The sequence below is a fragment of the Balaenoptera acutorostrata genome, chromosome 2, assembly GCF_949987535.1.
Source record: "Balaenoptera acutorostrata chromosome 2, mBalAcu1.1, whole genome shotgun sequence".
In the NCBI taxonomy this organism is placed as follows: Eukaryota; Metazoa; Chordata; class Mammalia; order Artiodactyla; family Balaenopteridae; genus Balaenoptera; species Balaenoptera acutorostrata.
Genome location: NC_080065.1, coordinates 178,440,328 through 178,455,369, shown reverse-complemented (window position 1 = coordinate 178,455,369; position 15,042 = coordinate 178,440,328). Strand labels below are relative to the sequence as shown.

Genomic DNA, 15,042 nt, shown 5'->3' with positions numbered 1-15,042 from the left:
AGGTTAGCGGCCTGAGCCTGGTGACCGAGGAGGTGGGCACGATCGCAGGGCTTAACAATGAGCATCACCGCCCACGGCAGCCGTGCCCCAGCTCACTTGTTTCCAGTTAGCGGATTTTCCTTAGGCAGGTCTGGGACAGCTGTTCCTCAGCTCTTACGGGGGGCCCTCTGTCAGCATCATCCATGGGGTCCCGCCTCCTTGGTACGGGCTGAGGCAGAAGCCCTCCTGAAGGAGAAATTGAGGCCTTTCCAAGGATCCCATAATAAAGGAGCCCCCAGTTTTCAGATTCCCAGGGACCCCCTCCCTCCAAGAGCTGAGGAACAAATGCTCTGGTTTCACGTATTTTCAAGTTGAGCAAAAGCTCTGCTCAAAGGGACCCAGAGAAGAAAAGTTCAGATGTCATCTTTTCACTTAAAAAAAATTTTTTTAACTCACATTTTTATCAGAGTAGCAGGCCCCCTGGGAGAGCAGCATTTCTTTCCGTCCATCCCACCCAGGCCAAATTGAGAGTTGATTTGGGCTTCCAGTGACAGAGCCTTCTTGGAGCACCCGCCAGTTACACCACACGCTCTATCCGTGTGGCCCCCGCAGTGCTGTCCAGATTTCGTTTGGACGTGTTGGCAGGATTCCAGGCACGTGGGTTTGTTACTCTTGGGGAAGCGGTGCAGCGTGCTGCTGTGTTTCATAGTGCCCTGGGGCCTTGGCTTCCGTGTCCCAGGACTTCTGTGGAAGGTCTTGGATCCTTGCGGTTTTCCGGAGGAAGCGGTTGCCCTGCTAGGCTCCTGTGAAGCTTAGGGTTAGTCTGAAAAGGAGGTGCTGAGCACAGGCTGACTCCAGGTGGCCCTTCCCTGCACCCTGTCCCCTCCTTTGGCGGTAACGCTTGGTTGGCGTGTCTCGTTGGGGCTGCCAGGTGGACCTGAACGAGGAGGAAACCATTCTCATCATCCGTCGTCTCCACAAAGTGCTGCGGCCCTTCCTGCTCCGGCGGCTCAAGAAGGAAGTCGAGGCTCAGTTACCTGAAAAGGTACCACGTTTAGTTTTTTTCTTTTTGGCCGCGCTGTACAACTTGCGGGATCTTAGTTCCCCGACGAGGGATTGAACCCTGGCGTCCTGGTAGTGGAAGTGCCGAGTCCTAACCACTGGACCACCAGGGAATTCCACGTACCATGTTTGTTTTGAGCGGAAGTCCCAATGCAGCGTCGTCCAGGGGGCCTCCCTGGGGTGGGCCCAGTCGAGTGGCTCCCCTGGGTCCCAGGCCTGGCCCTGGTCTGGCCTCGGCATTCAGGAGTCGATCCCGCCTGGGGTTGGCCACTCGCCCTCACTGGGTCTCTCAAGTGGGAGGCAGGTGTGCTAAGTTAGAGCACTAAGTCCCCCCAGGGCCCCCCCCGCTCTCCCCTGGGTGGGCTTGGGGTCCCTGGCCAGTCGCCCCTCCAGCCACACTTGCCCTTTGTTTCTTGGCCGGCTGTGGGCAGGCCTTTGGAAGGTAGCCGAGTTGCCCCATCTGGCCCAGGAAGCCCCCCACATTTCTCTGCCCTGGTGCGTCTGCCACATCCCATCTCCCCTCATCCCCCTGGGTATGGGGTCTCCTCACAGTCACCCCTGTGTGCCCTGATCAGAGCACACAACCCAGGGCCCAGGATGCCTCTGAGAGGCTGGGCGATCAGAGACGGGCCCAGGCTGGGCGTTGGGCTCCGGGACCCTCGGCTCCAGTTCCGGCTGACGGCGGCGTGTGCCCTGCAGGTGGAGTACGTCATCAAGTGCGACATGTCCGCGCTGCAGCGCGTGCTTTACCGGCACATGCAGGCCAAGGGGGTGCTGCTCACTGATGGCTCTGAGAAGGATAAGAAGGTTAGCCCGGGGCCCCCCTTCCCCCCCGGGTGTCCACGGCAGGCGCGCTGGGGGCCGCTGGGTGCGGGGCTTGTGCACAGTGTAAGCAGCAGGCTCTCGCCTCCTGGGAGGTGATAGTCGTGGCCGAGGCCCCATCTGCTCGTGGTCCCGAGGGTGTTGACTGGGCCTGGTTTAAACCACAGCTGGTGTGGATGGGTCCAGTCCATACGGCTGAGGGGGCAGAGGCTGATGGCCCGTTTCCAGGGAGGCCCCCGAGCCTCCCCGTCAGCAGTCTGGGGTCCTCTGCTCATGAAGTGCTCTCTCCCGTGGATGCTTCAGTCGGCAGTGGGGGGCCCAGCACGGACCCCAGCCGTTAGAATATTCTAGGGAGTCCCACTTTCCCGGCTGGGAAAGAGCCTCGACGGCCACGGCCACTGAGCCTGTTTACTTTGTCATTACATGGCGTTGGGGTGACGTTAGTTTACGGTGGAGAGGAGTGGGAGCTGGGCTGCCTTCTGAGCCCCTCTGAGGCCCTGGGCCCCGCCGCCCCTGCTCCCCTCACCAGGACTGCGGTTGTCCTCCCAGGTCCCTCACTTCTGCCCCTGCTGCCTCAGGCTTGGCCCTGCCACCCCATTTTCTCTTCCAGATGTTTCGTTTGGGCCCTTTCTTACCCGAGCTGTTGCAGCACCCTGTTTCCTTGTTTCCTTCTTGGCCCACGGCACCCACCCCGGCATCCTTCCTTCACCCCATAGTCAGACATCTTCCTAAGCCGTCTGGCTGCAGCCCCGCCCCGGGGACTCACCCCAGTGCCCACAGAGCTGGCCTCACAAAGTGTTTGCGATCCACCCTCAGCTCTTTGCCAGTCACGTTTCCCCTGCGTCCCGCCGGCCCCTCCTCACCCTCCACCCTCCACCCTCCAGGGTGCCAGGGGGTCTCCGCTTCCCCCAGCGCTGGCTTCATGCTGGCTTCAGGCCTCTGAGCCCCGACAGGAGCCAGCTGCACACGCCCCGTCTCCTCTGCCACAAGCCACAGCTCCTCCCACGTCCTTCTTCCACGCCTCCTCCGCCCCACCCCACCCTGGGACAAGACCGATTCGGGAGCCTCTCTTCTGCCTCCTCAGGGTAAAGGTGGCACCAAGACCCTGATGAACACCATCATGCAGCTGAGGAAGATCTGCAACCACCCGTACATGTTCCAGCACATCGAGGTGAGGCCCAGGGCCGGGGCGGCAGGCCCAGCGGCACCCGGAGCTCGTGGGCCTCAGGCCTGCACAGGGCCCTGCTCTCAGAGGGGTCTGTCTGCGCCTAGCCCCTAGACAGAGCTAGGTCGCTTCTCTCTGGCAACTTTAGAGAAAAAGAGCTTGTAAGGTTTAGGCTAGACGATGCTTGTGCATTTGTCTTTTTATGGATGTTTTGTTTGCAAGCGCTCGTATATTGTAAAGAATCCAAACTGTAGGGAAATATGCAAGAGAAATGAAAATCCCACCTCAGATAACCGCCGAAGCCTTCGGAGGCTGTTCTTTGGAGTCGTTTCCCCCCCCACCCGGTGGGGTTGTGCTGCCTCTGCTTGGTGGTTACTAGCCTTTCCCACTCGGTGACAGATGGGGCCATCCTTGGCAGAGCATGGAGAGCAGCGTCCCTCTTCATGATGGCTCTGGCCATAACCTTCTGGGCCCCAGTACCCTTGAGAGTCTGGATGCTTGCTTCTGAAAAGCACACATATGTCCATACATTCTGGCATAAAGTTCCGGGGTCGTGCCAGAGGCCCCTGGGGTTCCATTTCAGCTCACCAAGTGTGGTCTCAGGCGCGCGCCGTCCTTGGCGCGCTCCTTTCCGTGGTTAAGAGTGTTAGGTCATGACGGAAGGGATGTCAGTGGGATAGAAAAGCTGTGTTCAGCATCTGTGTGTGGCCTTGGGACCGCTGTGGGTGATCGCTGAGCACGGGTGGGAGGGCTCGGAGGCGTGGGGCCTGGCCGCCTTTTCCTGCCCCGCACTGACCCACCTCTCATTCCATCGCAGGAGTCCTTTTCCGAGCACCTTGGGTTTACCGGTGGCATCGTCCAAGGGTGAGAATCTTCCTAGCTTAACAGGGTGGGCAGACCATCTGTGTGCCAGTGTTTCTCTCTTTGGTTGGCTTTATTTCTGTTGTTATACTGGTCTAATTTCAAAGGCAGTATATTCCTGGCAGAAAACTTTGAAAACATAGATGAACCCAAAGAAGAGAATAAAAATTCTCCACTTTGAGAGGTGACCAGACCTGGCTTCCAGGCCCCACCTCTGGGCTCTGTGACCTGTGACAGCTTTCCTAACCACTCTGAGCCTAAACTCTGCCCACCAACAGAGGGATACTCTTTATACAGTGCGCCACGCACCTTGCTCTGGGGGTGTTTTCTCCTGCGTTGTTTATAAAGCGCAGCCCAGGCATCGTTCAGCCCTGGTGTTGGACACAAATGCTGCCTCAAGGTTTCACCATTAAAACATTCTTAACGCTAAAGCCACCATTATTTCTCTGGGATAGTAAACTATTTCCTAGAGCAGAGGCACCGAATGAAAGGGCAAAAGGTTCTTTATCTGTGTAGTTCTTTATACCAAATTGCATAATGGGGTCCCACAGACCTGGGTTTGAGCCGGGCCCTGGCAGGTCAGCAGCCGTGTCACACTGTCCCCCAGGCTCAGTTTCCACATCTGTAAACCAGGAGCGAATGACGGAAGTTGCAGTGGCCCTTAGCCCTGTGTGTGGCGCAGTGTGGGCACTCTCCCCTGTGAGCCTCTGTTCTTGGAAGGTTCTTAAACAGGAGGCCTGGCTTCCCTGGGCAGCCCCTGTCCACGCCCATTGTCCCAGTGTCTTTACTAATAACTAGCACCTTCTCTCGCTCTTACAAGTATCCAAGTTGGTCAGTAGTTTCATGACCAAGTTTATTTTAGTTGGGTTGAAATGGCTTTGCTGAAACTTTGGTGGGGGGGGGAGGAGGGCGGGCGCGGGGGTAGTCTGCCAAGGAAGCACTTGTGTGCCCCCGAGCCTGGTGGCCAGCCTGCCTAGGCCGGCTCAGGTAGCCTGGGCGTGGGAGCGCACGTCCTCCTTGGCCCGCCTGCAGGGCGCTATGGTTCACGTGGTGTGTGTGTCCTTCCCCACCCGCTCCACTCCGCAGGCTGGACCTGTATCGAGCCTCGGGGAAATTCGAGCTGCTCGACAGAATTCTTCCCAAACTCCGGGCCACCAACCATAAAGTGCTGCTGTTCTGTCAGATGACCTCCCTCATGACGATCATGGAAGACTATTTTGCATATCGCGGCTTTAAATACCTCAGGCTCGATGGTGAGTACGGCTGGGAGAGAGATGCCGAGAGAGAGACGTTTGTTAAAGGGCAGCCTCCTTATCCACTGCTGCCAAAGCTTCTCTAGGTCTAGCGGCAGGAGTGTGCATAGCGGCTCACTCAGTGACACAGGCTTGCGGGAATGGGAGGGAGGGCCCTGGGAGTATCATGGCTGGATCTCCTGAATGTGAGGCTTACGGTGTTTGCACCATAACGCTGCGTCCAGTGGTTAAGGGTTGCTCTACGGTCCTGTTATGGTGGGAAGTGACAGAAACCCATACCCTGTGGGCATAAGGAAGGAAGCCTTGATAGACTCACATAACTGAACCTCAAGGGTTGGCTTGCTTCAGGCACAGCTGGATCCAGGTGCCCAGATGGTGTTAAGAGGGGCTTTTCTGGAGCTCTTGGCTCTTTTGTCCTCCATTTTGGCTTCATTCTTAGCTGTCCCCTCCGGGCTTTCCTTCCACCTGCTCAGTGTCCCGAACAGAGAAGCAGCTTGTCTTTTTGCCCAGGGGTCTGGGGGTGAACTTTCATTAGGCTGCTGTGAGCGACATGCTCTTCTCTCCACTGCCTGGGTGGCTCTGGAGCTGGAATCGGGCCCGTTCATGCCGGAACCGTGAGCACTGAGAGAAGCAGGAAAGGGAGGGAGGGAGGAAAACCGATGCTGCAGGGGTGATAGCGGCGAGTTCCCTGGGAACAGCACTTGACTGTGACCACATGCACTCATAAGGAGCCCTGTTTCTGCCTTGTTCCCAGCACGCAGGAGCTCCGGGGAGGAGGGGGCTGAGTGAGATGCTGACAGTGTGCAGGGCCCGTGCGCTGACACGTGGCAACTGACCGGGAAGACCCTAGAGGGAGCCCCCCACCTCTGTCAGATGGAGTGAATGGGGCTCTCGAGAAAAATGGACTTGGGGGCCTCCAGGGTCAACACAGTTAAGAAGTGTGGGGTAAAGCACACGTCTCAGAGCCTTTATCTAAGCTCGTTGCTATGTGCATCCATGGCCAGACACCCCAGACCTCTTTGCCCCCATTGTGTCTTTCACGGTGCATCTTGTGGAACTGTGGTTTTTTTCAGACCGTGGACCCGTGGTTGCTGGGCGGATCTGTCTGTCGGTCTCTGCCCTCCCCACTCCCACCCAGAACCTTTGCTGCATCCCTATCTTGCCTTCCTTCGGCCTGTTCTTGGAATTCTGTCCAGGGCGACCTTTGCAAACACAGCTGTGGTCAGGTCCTCCCTCAAACCTCCCTCCTTCAGGTGCTTCCCACGGCTTGGAAGGCCTGCGTGGCCAGGCTCACCTCGCCCTCCCCCTGCGTGCTGACCTCCCCAGTGGCCTCTCTGTCCTTCAGGGGCTGAGCCTTCATGCGTGCTGCTCCTTGTCTGTGTCACTGCCCCGACCCCTGGAGGACAGGCCGAACGTGAAGAGCGTGTTCCCACCCACCCCAGCACCCATCCATTTGCGCCCCCCACTTTTTTTTTCCTCCATGATGAGAGTCCTCTATGTAGGATGAGGACTTCTGTTTGCTTGGCTGTGGCTGCATCTCTGGGCCCCTCACGTGGTCACTGCCACATGAGCGGGAACTCTGGGGAGGAAGGGCAAAGGGGGGGACTTCCCTGGCAGTCCAGTGGTTAGGACTCCGCTCTTCCACTGCAGGGGCCCAGGGTCAATCCACGGTCGGGGAGCTAAGGTCCCGCGTGCCACACGGTGCAGCCAGAACGGCAAGGGTGGGGGCTCGGTGGCACGTGGAGTGGAACCTTCTGCTGTCAGAATGCCGAGAGTGAGGGTGCAGGCTGGGCATCTGGGAGCGGCCCCTCCACCTGGGCCTGCCTCAGCCCCTCCTTGGAACTGGGGCGGCCCAGGCGCCAGTGGGCATCAGGCCTCCATGCTGTTCATCGTGACGTGTAGGCGAGTGGCTGGAAGCAACACCAGAAATGACACCTGCTTTCCCAGAGGCACCTCTGCCCCTCAGGCTGGCAGTCGCCTGCGGAGCTTAGATGCGCCTCTGAGGGTCACGATGCTGAGGATCTTGTCCTGGGCCGTCACGTTAGAGCCCCTGTGGCCCCATGAAGAGGGGAGCCGTCCTGCCCAGAGGGAGACGAGTCTCCATTGCAAGCCCCCCGTGTGCTCGCCTGTAGGTGACTCCCTTTGTGAATGGAGAAAACCCATCACAGTAGGACGGGGGCAGGCGCCAGCCCTCTGGCCAGTTGTTCGCTACCATAGCAGCCCCGTCTGCCCACCTGGAGACCCCGCGTGGGTTTGGGGGTCCGGTGTTAACAGTGTTGCTGCAGTGTCTCCCGCCACCCCCTGGACCCCTGGGCAGGGCAGGTGGTGACGACTCGCAGGGCAGCCCCATTGCCTGGGTGTCTGCTGGGTGCCGGGCACGGTGCTCGAGCACCTGCCCGCTTAGTTCCCACAGCAGCCCCGATTTACACGGAGGAGACACCGGGGGCCCGTTGGGGCTCGTTTTCTTCTCCTGGGGTGGAAGGACTGGCGGTCAGTAGTGTCGCCGTAAATCTGAGTTGTTCGCCAGTCACCACTCACGGCCACGTGTTGAGCGAGTGTGGCCATGGCTTGGGGGGCCCGAGTTGGACAGCTGTGGACGCTGTACCTGCTCCCTGATGTAGGTGTTCCTCTGTCTCCTCAGCACCACTGCCCGCCCCCCCTCCCCCCGCCACGGTCACCTTGCTAACCCTGCTCTCCCCACCCCCCGGCAGGAACCACGAAAGCGGAGGACCGGGGCATGCTGCTGAAGACCTTCAACGAGCCCGGCTCCGAGTACTTCATCTTCCTGCTCAGCACCCGGGCTGGGGGGCTGGGTCTGAACCTCCAGTCAGCCGACACTGTGATCATATTCGACAGTGACTGGAACCCCCACCAGGTAACAGCTCTCAGGCCCCCTAGGGGGAGGGGCTCGAAGCCTCGGAGAGACCATGCCCACTAGCATGAGTGCCGCTGGCCTCTTGACATTCTCCTGGAGTCCCGGAGGCCCCTGGAGAGAAGCCCAGAGAGCAGTTACTTTCCTCTGTTTCTCAAAACAAAACAGTTTTTTGCTCTGATTATGAAAAAATTCATGTTCTGTTGTTATTTAAAAAAAAAAAAATCCTGGGAATTCCGTAGTGGTCCGGTGGTTAGGACTCTGTGCTCTCACTGCAGAGGGCCTGGGTTCAATCCCCGGTTGGGGAACTAAGATCCCATAAGCCACGTGGCACAGCCAAAAAAACAAAAAAAATTCTGGTGTCACGTAAATGTGCAAAGAAAGTGGAAAATGCCCCAGTCCTATCAGCTGGCAGTAATGGTCACTGTTTTAGTCATGCAGGTCCTTCCTGGCCATGTTCTGGCTCAGCTCTCATGGCTGGCGCCTGTTAAAACCGCACTGGGGCATACTTTGTGTGCTCTGTGCACTGCTGCCCTTGTTTCTTATCCACACACCCTGCACAGGGCTCCATGCCTGTAGATAACAGGGATGTGGTATTTTATAGACACAGTAGTTTTTTGTTTGTTTTTATAAATTTATTTTATTTATTTATTTTTTGGCTGCATTGGGTCTTTGTTGCTGCACCAGGCTTTCTCTAGTTGCGGCGAGCGGGGGCTACTCTTCATTGTGGTGCGCGGGCTTCTCCTTGCGGTGGCTTCTCTTGCTGCGGAGCACGGACTCTAGGTGCGCAGGCTTCAGTAGTTGGGGCACGAGGTCTCAGTAGTTGTGGCTTTCGGGCTCTAGAGCGCAGGCTCAGTAGTTGTGGCGCACAGGCTTAGTTGCTCCGCGGCATGTGGGATCTTCCCGGACCAGGGCTCGAACCCGTGTCCCCTGCACTGGCAGGCGGATTCTTAACAACTGTGCCACCAGGGAAGCCCCGGTACAGTAGTTTTAAAGTAAGTGTTTACCTCTTACGTCTTACTATAAAAGTAGTAATTTTTTCAAATGCAAATACCAATAAGTGAAAGTAACAAATTAAAGAGTCCATTTTTCCCCTTCCCCACCAACCCCGCTCTTCTCTGAGCCAGCATCTACCCACGTACACACATATGTTCCGGCTTTGGCATGAACACGGCATGGTCCAGCACCTGTCTCTTCCCGCCAGCAGCTGGTGTGTCCATGTCTCCATGCAAGCACACGGGGACTCTCCCCAGCCGCCAGCTGTCCTGGCGTATGGTGGCCCCAGGATTTTTGACTCAAACCCCAGTTGGCAGACGTCCGGGTTTTCTGTTCCCCTCGGGGAGCCCTCTTGTCCCTCTCTTGGAGCACCGGCCAGGCCGAGCCTGAGAGGCAGGATTGCTCGGTCCACAGGCCTGTCCCTTCACGTTCTGGTTGGTTCTGCCACAGTGGCCTCCAGCAGGCTGCCCCAGCTTTCACTCCTGTTGACGGTGCGAGCGAGCCCTTCTCCACAGCCCAGCAGAGCTGGTTATCGGTGTGTAAGCCACGGGCGCCTGACAGACGAGTGCCTGGGGTGGTTGGTGCGCCAGCCTGGGGTGTGGCTCCCGCCCGGACTCGGTGACTGGCCTGTGTCCTGAGAGGTGGTCCGAGTGTGCTTCCCCCACCCACAGGCTGTCGGGGGGAGAGACCCCCGTGGAGCCCTGTCCTCCTCCACACCCGGGGGGCATCAGAGGTCATGAAGCACACTGCAGAGCCAGGAATCACGCCGGCTGAGCTGCGGGGCAGGGGTGGGGGTACGAACCGTGGACACAAGGCACGCCTGTTCCCACCAGGTGTGGCCTCTGCCACCCCCATGAGGTGCAGATCTGGAGGTCAGCCCCACACAGCTGCAGGCCCCAGACACAGGATCTCGTAGCCCCTCCTGGGTCTACGCTGGGCGTGATGATACAGCGTTGGCGCCACGCCTACCACTTCATGGGCGCTTGCTCCACACCAGGCACTGGCCTGAACACCCGATGCCCATTGGCTCCTCTCACACACGATAGCCACGAGAGGGGCTGGTGTCAGCAGAGTGTATCCTGAGGCTCCGAGAGGTGGGGCCTGGGCCCAGCTTGCATGGCAAGGAAGTAGCGGGGCCTCCAATCAAACCAGGCATCAACGTGGTGCTGCCCAACTTTGGCGTCATTCTGTAAACAGTGCCCTCGCCGTGATACAGCCACGCCAAGCCAGGCCCTGCCCGGGGCAGCCAAGGGGGCCTGTGCAGCTGTGAGAAGAGCTGCTGGGGTATGACCCCCTGGGGTGGCCCTCTACAACTGCGCTTTCTTCCCGAGTATCCGTCAGATCCCAGCGAAGGTAGAAAGTGACGCTTCTGCAGGAATTTGGGGTGAAGTCATCCCGGCACGGGCTCCAGGTCTTGTTCCGGAGCTTCTGGCTGTTGCGGGCAGAACAGCCAGGCAGGCGCCTGAGAACTGGAAGGCCCCTGCCTTTCCCAGCGGCATCCAGTGATCTACTGTCCCTTAACGATTTAAAGAGCTTGTTTGAAAAAAAAATTTTTTTTAAATAAAAAAATAAATAAAGAGCTTGTTTGGGGCTGACCGGCGTCTCTCTCCCCAGGACTTGCAAGCGCAGGACCGTGCCCACCGCATCGGGCAGCAGAACGAGGTGCGCGTGCTCCGCCTCTGCACGGTCAACAGCGTGGAAGAGAAGATCCTGGCCGCGGCCAAGTACAAGCTCAACGTCGACCAAAAGGTGATCCAGGCCGGCATGTTCGACCAGAAGTCCTCCAGCCACGAGAGGCGCGCTTTCCTCCAGGCCATCCTCGAGCACGAGGAGCAGGACGAGGTGAGGGCAGCGCCAGCCCCGACCCCCTCCCCGGCGTGAGTGGTGGACGCATGAGCGGCTTTCATTTTTGTTTTTTTACCTTTTTTGCACTCTTATTTTTTTTGCATCCCTTTGGAGTAAAGGGAGTGTGGGCTGAAAGGAAAGAGGATGAGTACTTGCTTTTTCTTTGAAGTGGTTTTTTTTTTCTAAACTGCTGGTGAAAGATGCCGGATTGACAGCCCTGGAGACTGAAGTCCTCTATTTATCCACAGAGCAGACACTGCAGCACGGGCAGCGGCAGTGCCAGCTTCGCCCACACTGCCCCTCCGCCAGCGGGCGTCAACCCCGACTTGGAGGAGCCACCTCTAAAGGTGAGAGGGGTAGTTCAGTCTCCATGCCCATTCAATCCTCGGCTTCTCGGCTGAGATGGCCAGCAAGGGCCCTGATCCCACGGAGCGTGCGTGTGCGTGTGCGTGTGCGTCTCTCGCTGCCGTGTGGGTCCCCATCCACCGCAGCCGGACTGGGACCGCCAGCTCATTTCCCATGGACTGCCGCCGCTCGCCTCCGAGCCCGGCCGCCGCCCACCCCGGCCTCCCCGCACTCCAACTAAACGTGTGACATATTGTAGGAAGAAGACGAGGTGCCTGACGACGAGACGGTGAACCAGATGATTGCCCGGCACGAGGAAGAGTTCGACCTGTTCATGGTGAGCGCCGCGGGCACTCGGGCCCTGCGCACCCTCAGGGGCTTGGTTCCCTGCCTGTGTGAACCACGTGCAGTGGGGCTCACACGCCCCCCGCCCGCCCCCCACCCCCTTCCCTCCTGACACCGAACAGAGCAAAAGGTCTCAGTGACGGTGGCATCCCCGGCGGGTAACGGGGCCGGGGGCAGCCCTCAGGGTGGCCCCTCCATGGCTTCTAACTGACCCATCTTTGTTCCGTGGCCTCCTAAGTGTGTCGTAGGGATGGCGGGACACACGTACACACCCAGCCCTGCTCCAGTTTATGATCCTCCGTCTGGCCAATGCCTGTTGTCCTTGAGGCTCCCTTTCAGAGGGAGTCACACTGTCCAAGACTGAGGGGCTGGCAAGGGCCTCGGTCTCAGATGCCCTGTTGCCCCTCGTGGGCACGGAATCGGGGGGAATTGGGGGCGCCCTCGGCCCCAGCAGGCCTGTGCCTTCCGCTGAGCCTGTATCGCCTCAGTGGGGCAGGGGAGCCGCTGCCCCGTTTCAGCCCCCGTTCCAGCCTCCGTTCCGCCCCCTTCCTGTCCTTTCCAGTTCTCTCTGCCCCCGAAGCAGAGCCCCAGCCAAGGTCTGACACGGCAGCCCGGCCAGCTCGGCCACCGCACGACCAAGCTGCTGTTTAACTACCGCGGCAGCGATGGTCCCGAGGCAGGGAAGCAGCCCCCGGTCAGGGTGCCCCCGCGTGTGCCCACTGGCCATCTCCTCTGTCCCCTCCGTGCTGACGCCTGTCCCTCTGTCCCTGCCGCCCCGCACCCCACAGCGCATGGACCTGGACCGCAGGCGCGAGGAGGCCCGCAACCCCAAGCGGAAGCCACGCCTGATGGAGGAGGATGAGCTCCCCTCGTGGATCATCAAGGACGACGCAGAGGTGGAGCGGCTGACCTGCGAGGAGGAGGAGGAGAAGATGTTCGGCCGCGGCTCCCGCCACCGCAAGGAGGTGGATTACAGCGACTCGCTGACGGAGAAGCAGTGGCTCAAGGTACATGCCGGAGAGGGCCGCGGGCGGGGCTCGGGCAGCGCAGGGCTCAGCTGCCAGGATCGAGGCCTTTGCCCGAATCCTGGGCAGTGCCCTTCGGCCGTTCTTGGTCGGTTTTCACTCACGACAGCGACCCTTCACACGTGGGGTCAGGTTCACTCAGTTCCTCCTGATGGAACTCGGGAAGGCACCCCTTTGCGGTTCCCGAGCTGCTCAAAACCCACTTCTGGGTGGAGTTGGCCCTTCCAGCGTCAGGTTTAAGCAGAGTATTGCCAGTCTTTGCATGGGGCTGACCGGAGGACCCAGGGATATATTGGGGATCATCAAGTCACCCTGCGAGATGGTTGAGAGTGGTGACGGGGTCAGGCAGCCCCGCCTTTGCGTGCGTCACTCCTGGGAGCTGTGGGGGGGGGAGAGGGAGGAAGCCTCCACCCGAGGCTCCCGGCACCAGCTGCTCATGGAGGTGACGTGAGCCCCCGTTTTCAGCAGGTGGCTCCCGGCCCTCGCGGCTGCCGACAGCTGAGTCAGGGCTGCAGGCGGCTGCTGGTCCTCCTGATTCAGCCCCCCGACCCCACCCGAGCGAGGGCGCTCTGCATTTGCACAGGGGCCTGGCACTGGGGTTATAGTGACAAATCAGACCCCATTCCTGCTCCAGGGGTTCTGAGGGTAGAGGTGATGATTAAGAGTCCAACCCTCGAGTTGTCCCTGAGACAGCACTTGCTGAAAGGCAGGTGGCGGCTTTCGGTTACGCCCTGCTGAGTGCCACACCCCGGAATGAGCAGCTGTCTCCCCAGGCCTCTTATCACACACCCTGGGGTTCCCCTTAATTAACTGCAGCCCCAGTGCTTTTTCAGCCATGTGGCCAGGTGGCCCTGGTCCCCTCCTGGGAGCTCAGAACACCCCAGACTCGCGAGCTCGCCCACTGAGCTGTGCACCAGAGGGAGCTGTTGAAACATGCCAGGAACCACGGAACCTCGGGTGGGGCAGGTGGGGTGTCTCATTCTCTGCCATCAGCCCAGGGCTCCAGGGCCCAGAAGAGAACCTCGGATGAAGGAACGTCTGCCCAACCACAGTCCCAAACGGCTCGCGTGGGGCCTTTGCCAGCCTGGCATTACTGAGACAATGGGTGCCCTTTAAAAAAATAGCTGCCCACGTGCTAATAATAATAGTTGGTGCGCATTTCTTTCTCCCTCGTCGCTTTCTTTGAGGAATAACTTACATACCACAGAATTTACCCGTTTAAGATGTACAGTTCAGTGATTTTTAGTATATTCACAGAGTTGTGAAACTGTCATCACAAATGAAGCTCAGTACATTCTCACCCAAAAGAAACTATTTTCTCTTTAGCTATCTTCCCATCCCTTTATTCCCCCTAGCCTTTGACATCCGCTAAACAACTTTTCTGTCTCAATAATTTTGCCTAAACAGGAAATTTTCTATAAATGAAATCATACATTATGTGATCCTTTGATGTCTGAGTTTCTTCACTTAATAAAATATTTTCAAGATTCATCCAGGTTCTAGCATATATCAGGACTTCATTCTTTTTATGGCTGGATAATGTTCCATTATAAGAATATACAACATTTGTTTATCTAGTCATTAGTTGACGGACCGTGGGGTTGTTTCCACTTTTTAGCTATTGTGCATAATGCAGTGGTGAACATTTGTGTACAAGTTTTATGAGGACATGTGTTTTGATTTCTATGGGGTGTGTATCTAGGAGTGGATCAAATGGTAATTCTGTTTAACCTTTTGAGGAACGAAAACTGTTTTCCAAAGTGGCTGCACTATTTTACATTCCCACCAGCAGCACAGGAGGGTTCCAGTTTCTCCAGGTCCTCCCTGATACTTTTTATCTGCCTTTTGACTCTAGCCATCCTAGTGGGTGTGCAGTGGTATCTTATTGTGGTTTTGAATTGCTTCCAGTGGGGTGGGGTGGGGTGGGGTGGTGGTGCTAATGGTGTTGGGCACCTTGTCATGTGCTTTTTGGCCATCTGTAGATCTTCTTTAAAGTCTTTTATCACATATATGATTTGCAAATATTTTCTCATATTCTGTGGGGTGATTTTTATCTTTGTTTTTCACTTTCTTTTTACATATTTTTAAAAATTATTTATTCATTGTTTTTTGGCTGCATCGGGTCTTCGTTGCTGCGCTCAGGCTTTCTCTAGTTGCGGTGAGCGGGGGCCACTCTTTGTTGCTGCGCGTGGGCTTCTCATTGCAGTGGCTTCTCTTGTTGCGAAGCATGGGCTCTAGGCGTGCGGGCTTCAGTAGTTGTGGCTCGCGGGCTCAGCAGTCGTGGCTCGCGGGCTTTAGAGCTCAGGCTCAGTAGTTGTGGCTCACGGGCTTAGTTGCTCTGTGGCATGTGGGATCTTCCCAGACCAGGGCTCGAACCCGTGTCCCCTGCATCGGCAGGTGGATTCTTAACCACTGAGCCACCAGGGAAGCCCTTGTTTTTCACTTTCTTGATGCTGTCCTTTGAAACACAGA

The 15,042-nt window shown here is 57.8% G+C and overlaps 1 protein-coding gene across 8 annotated transcripts in view; it reads left to right on the top strand.

Moving 5' to 3' along the window:
* SMARCA4 (SWI/SNF related, matrix associated, actin dependent regulator of chromatin, subfamily a, member 4) overlaps positions 1-15,042 on the top strand; it is an 87,113-nt gene that overhangs the window by 52,803 nt on the left and 19,268 nt on the right. For 5 of the 8 annotated variants that reach the window (XM_057540193.1, XM_057540196.1, XM_057540195.1 and 2 more), the window contains exons 20-29: positions 911-1,024; positions 1,741-1,848; positions 2,948-3,034; positions 3,846-3,892; positions 4,976-5,142; positions 7,854-8,017; positions 10,625-10,852; positions 11,104-11,202; positions 11,460-11,537; positions 12,334-12,552. In XM_057540193.1, the coding sequence (XP_057396176.1) occupies positions 911-1,024; positions 1,741-1,848; positions 2,948-3,034; positions 3,846-3,892; positions 4,976-5,142; positions 7,854-8,017; positions 10,625-10,852; positions 11,104-11,202; positions 11,460-11,537; positions 12,334-12,552 (1,311 nt within the window). The remainder of the gene's footprint in view (positions 1-910; positions 1,025-1,740; positions 1,849-2,947; positions 3,035-3,845; positions 3,893-4,975; positions 5,143-7,853; positions 8,018-10,624; positions 10,853-11,103; positions 11,203-11,459; positions 11,538-12,333; positions 12,553-15,042) is intronic. The other 3 variants (XM_057540199.1, XM_057540198.1, XM_057540197.1) reach the window with 1 other exon arrangement.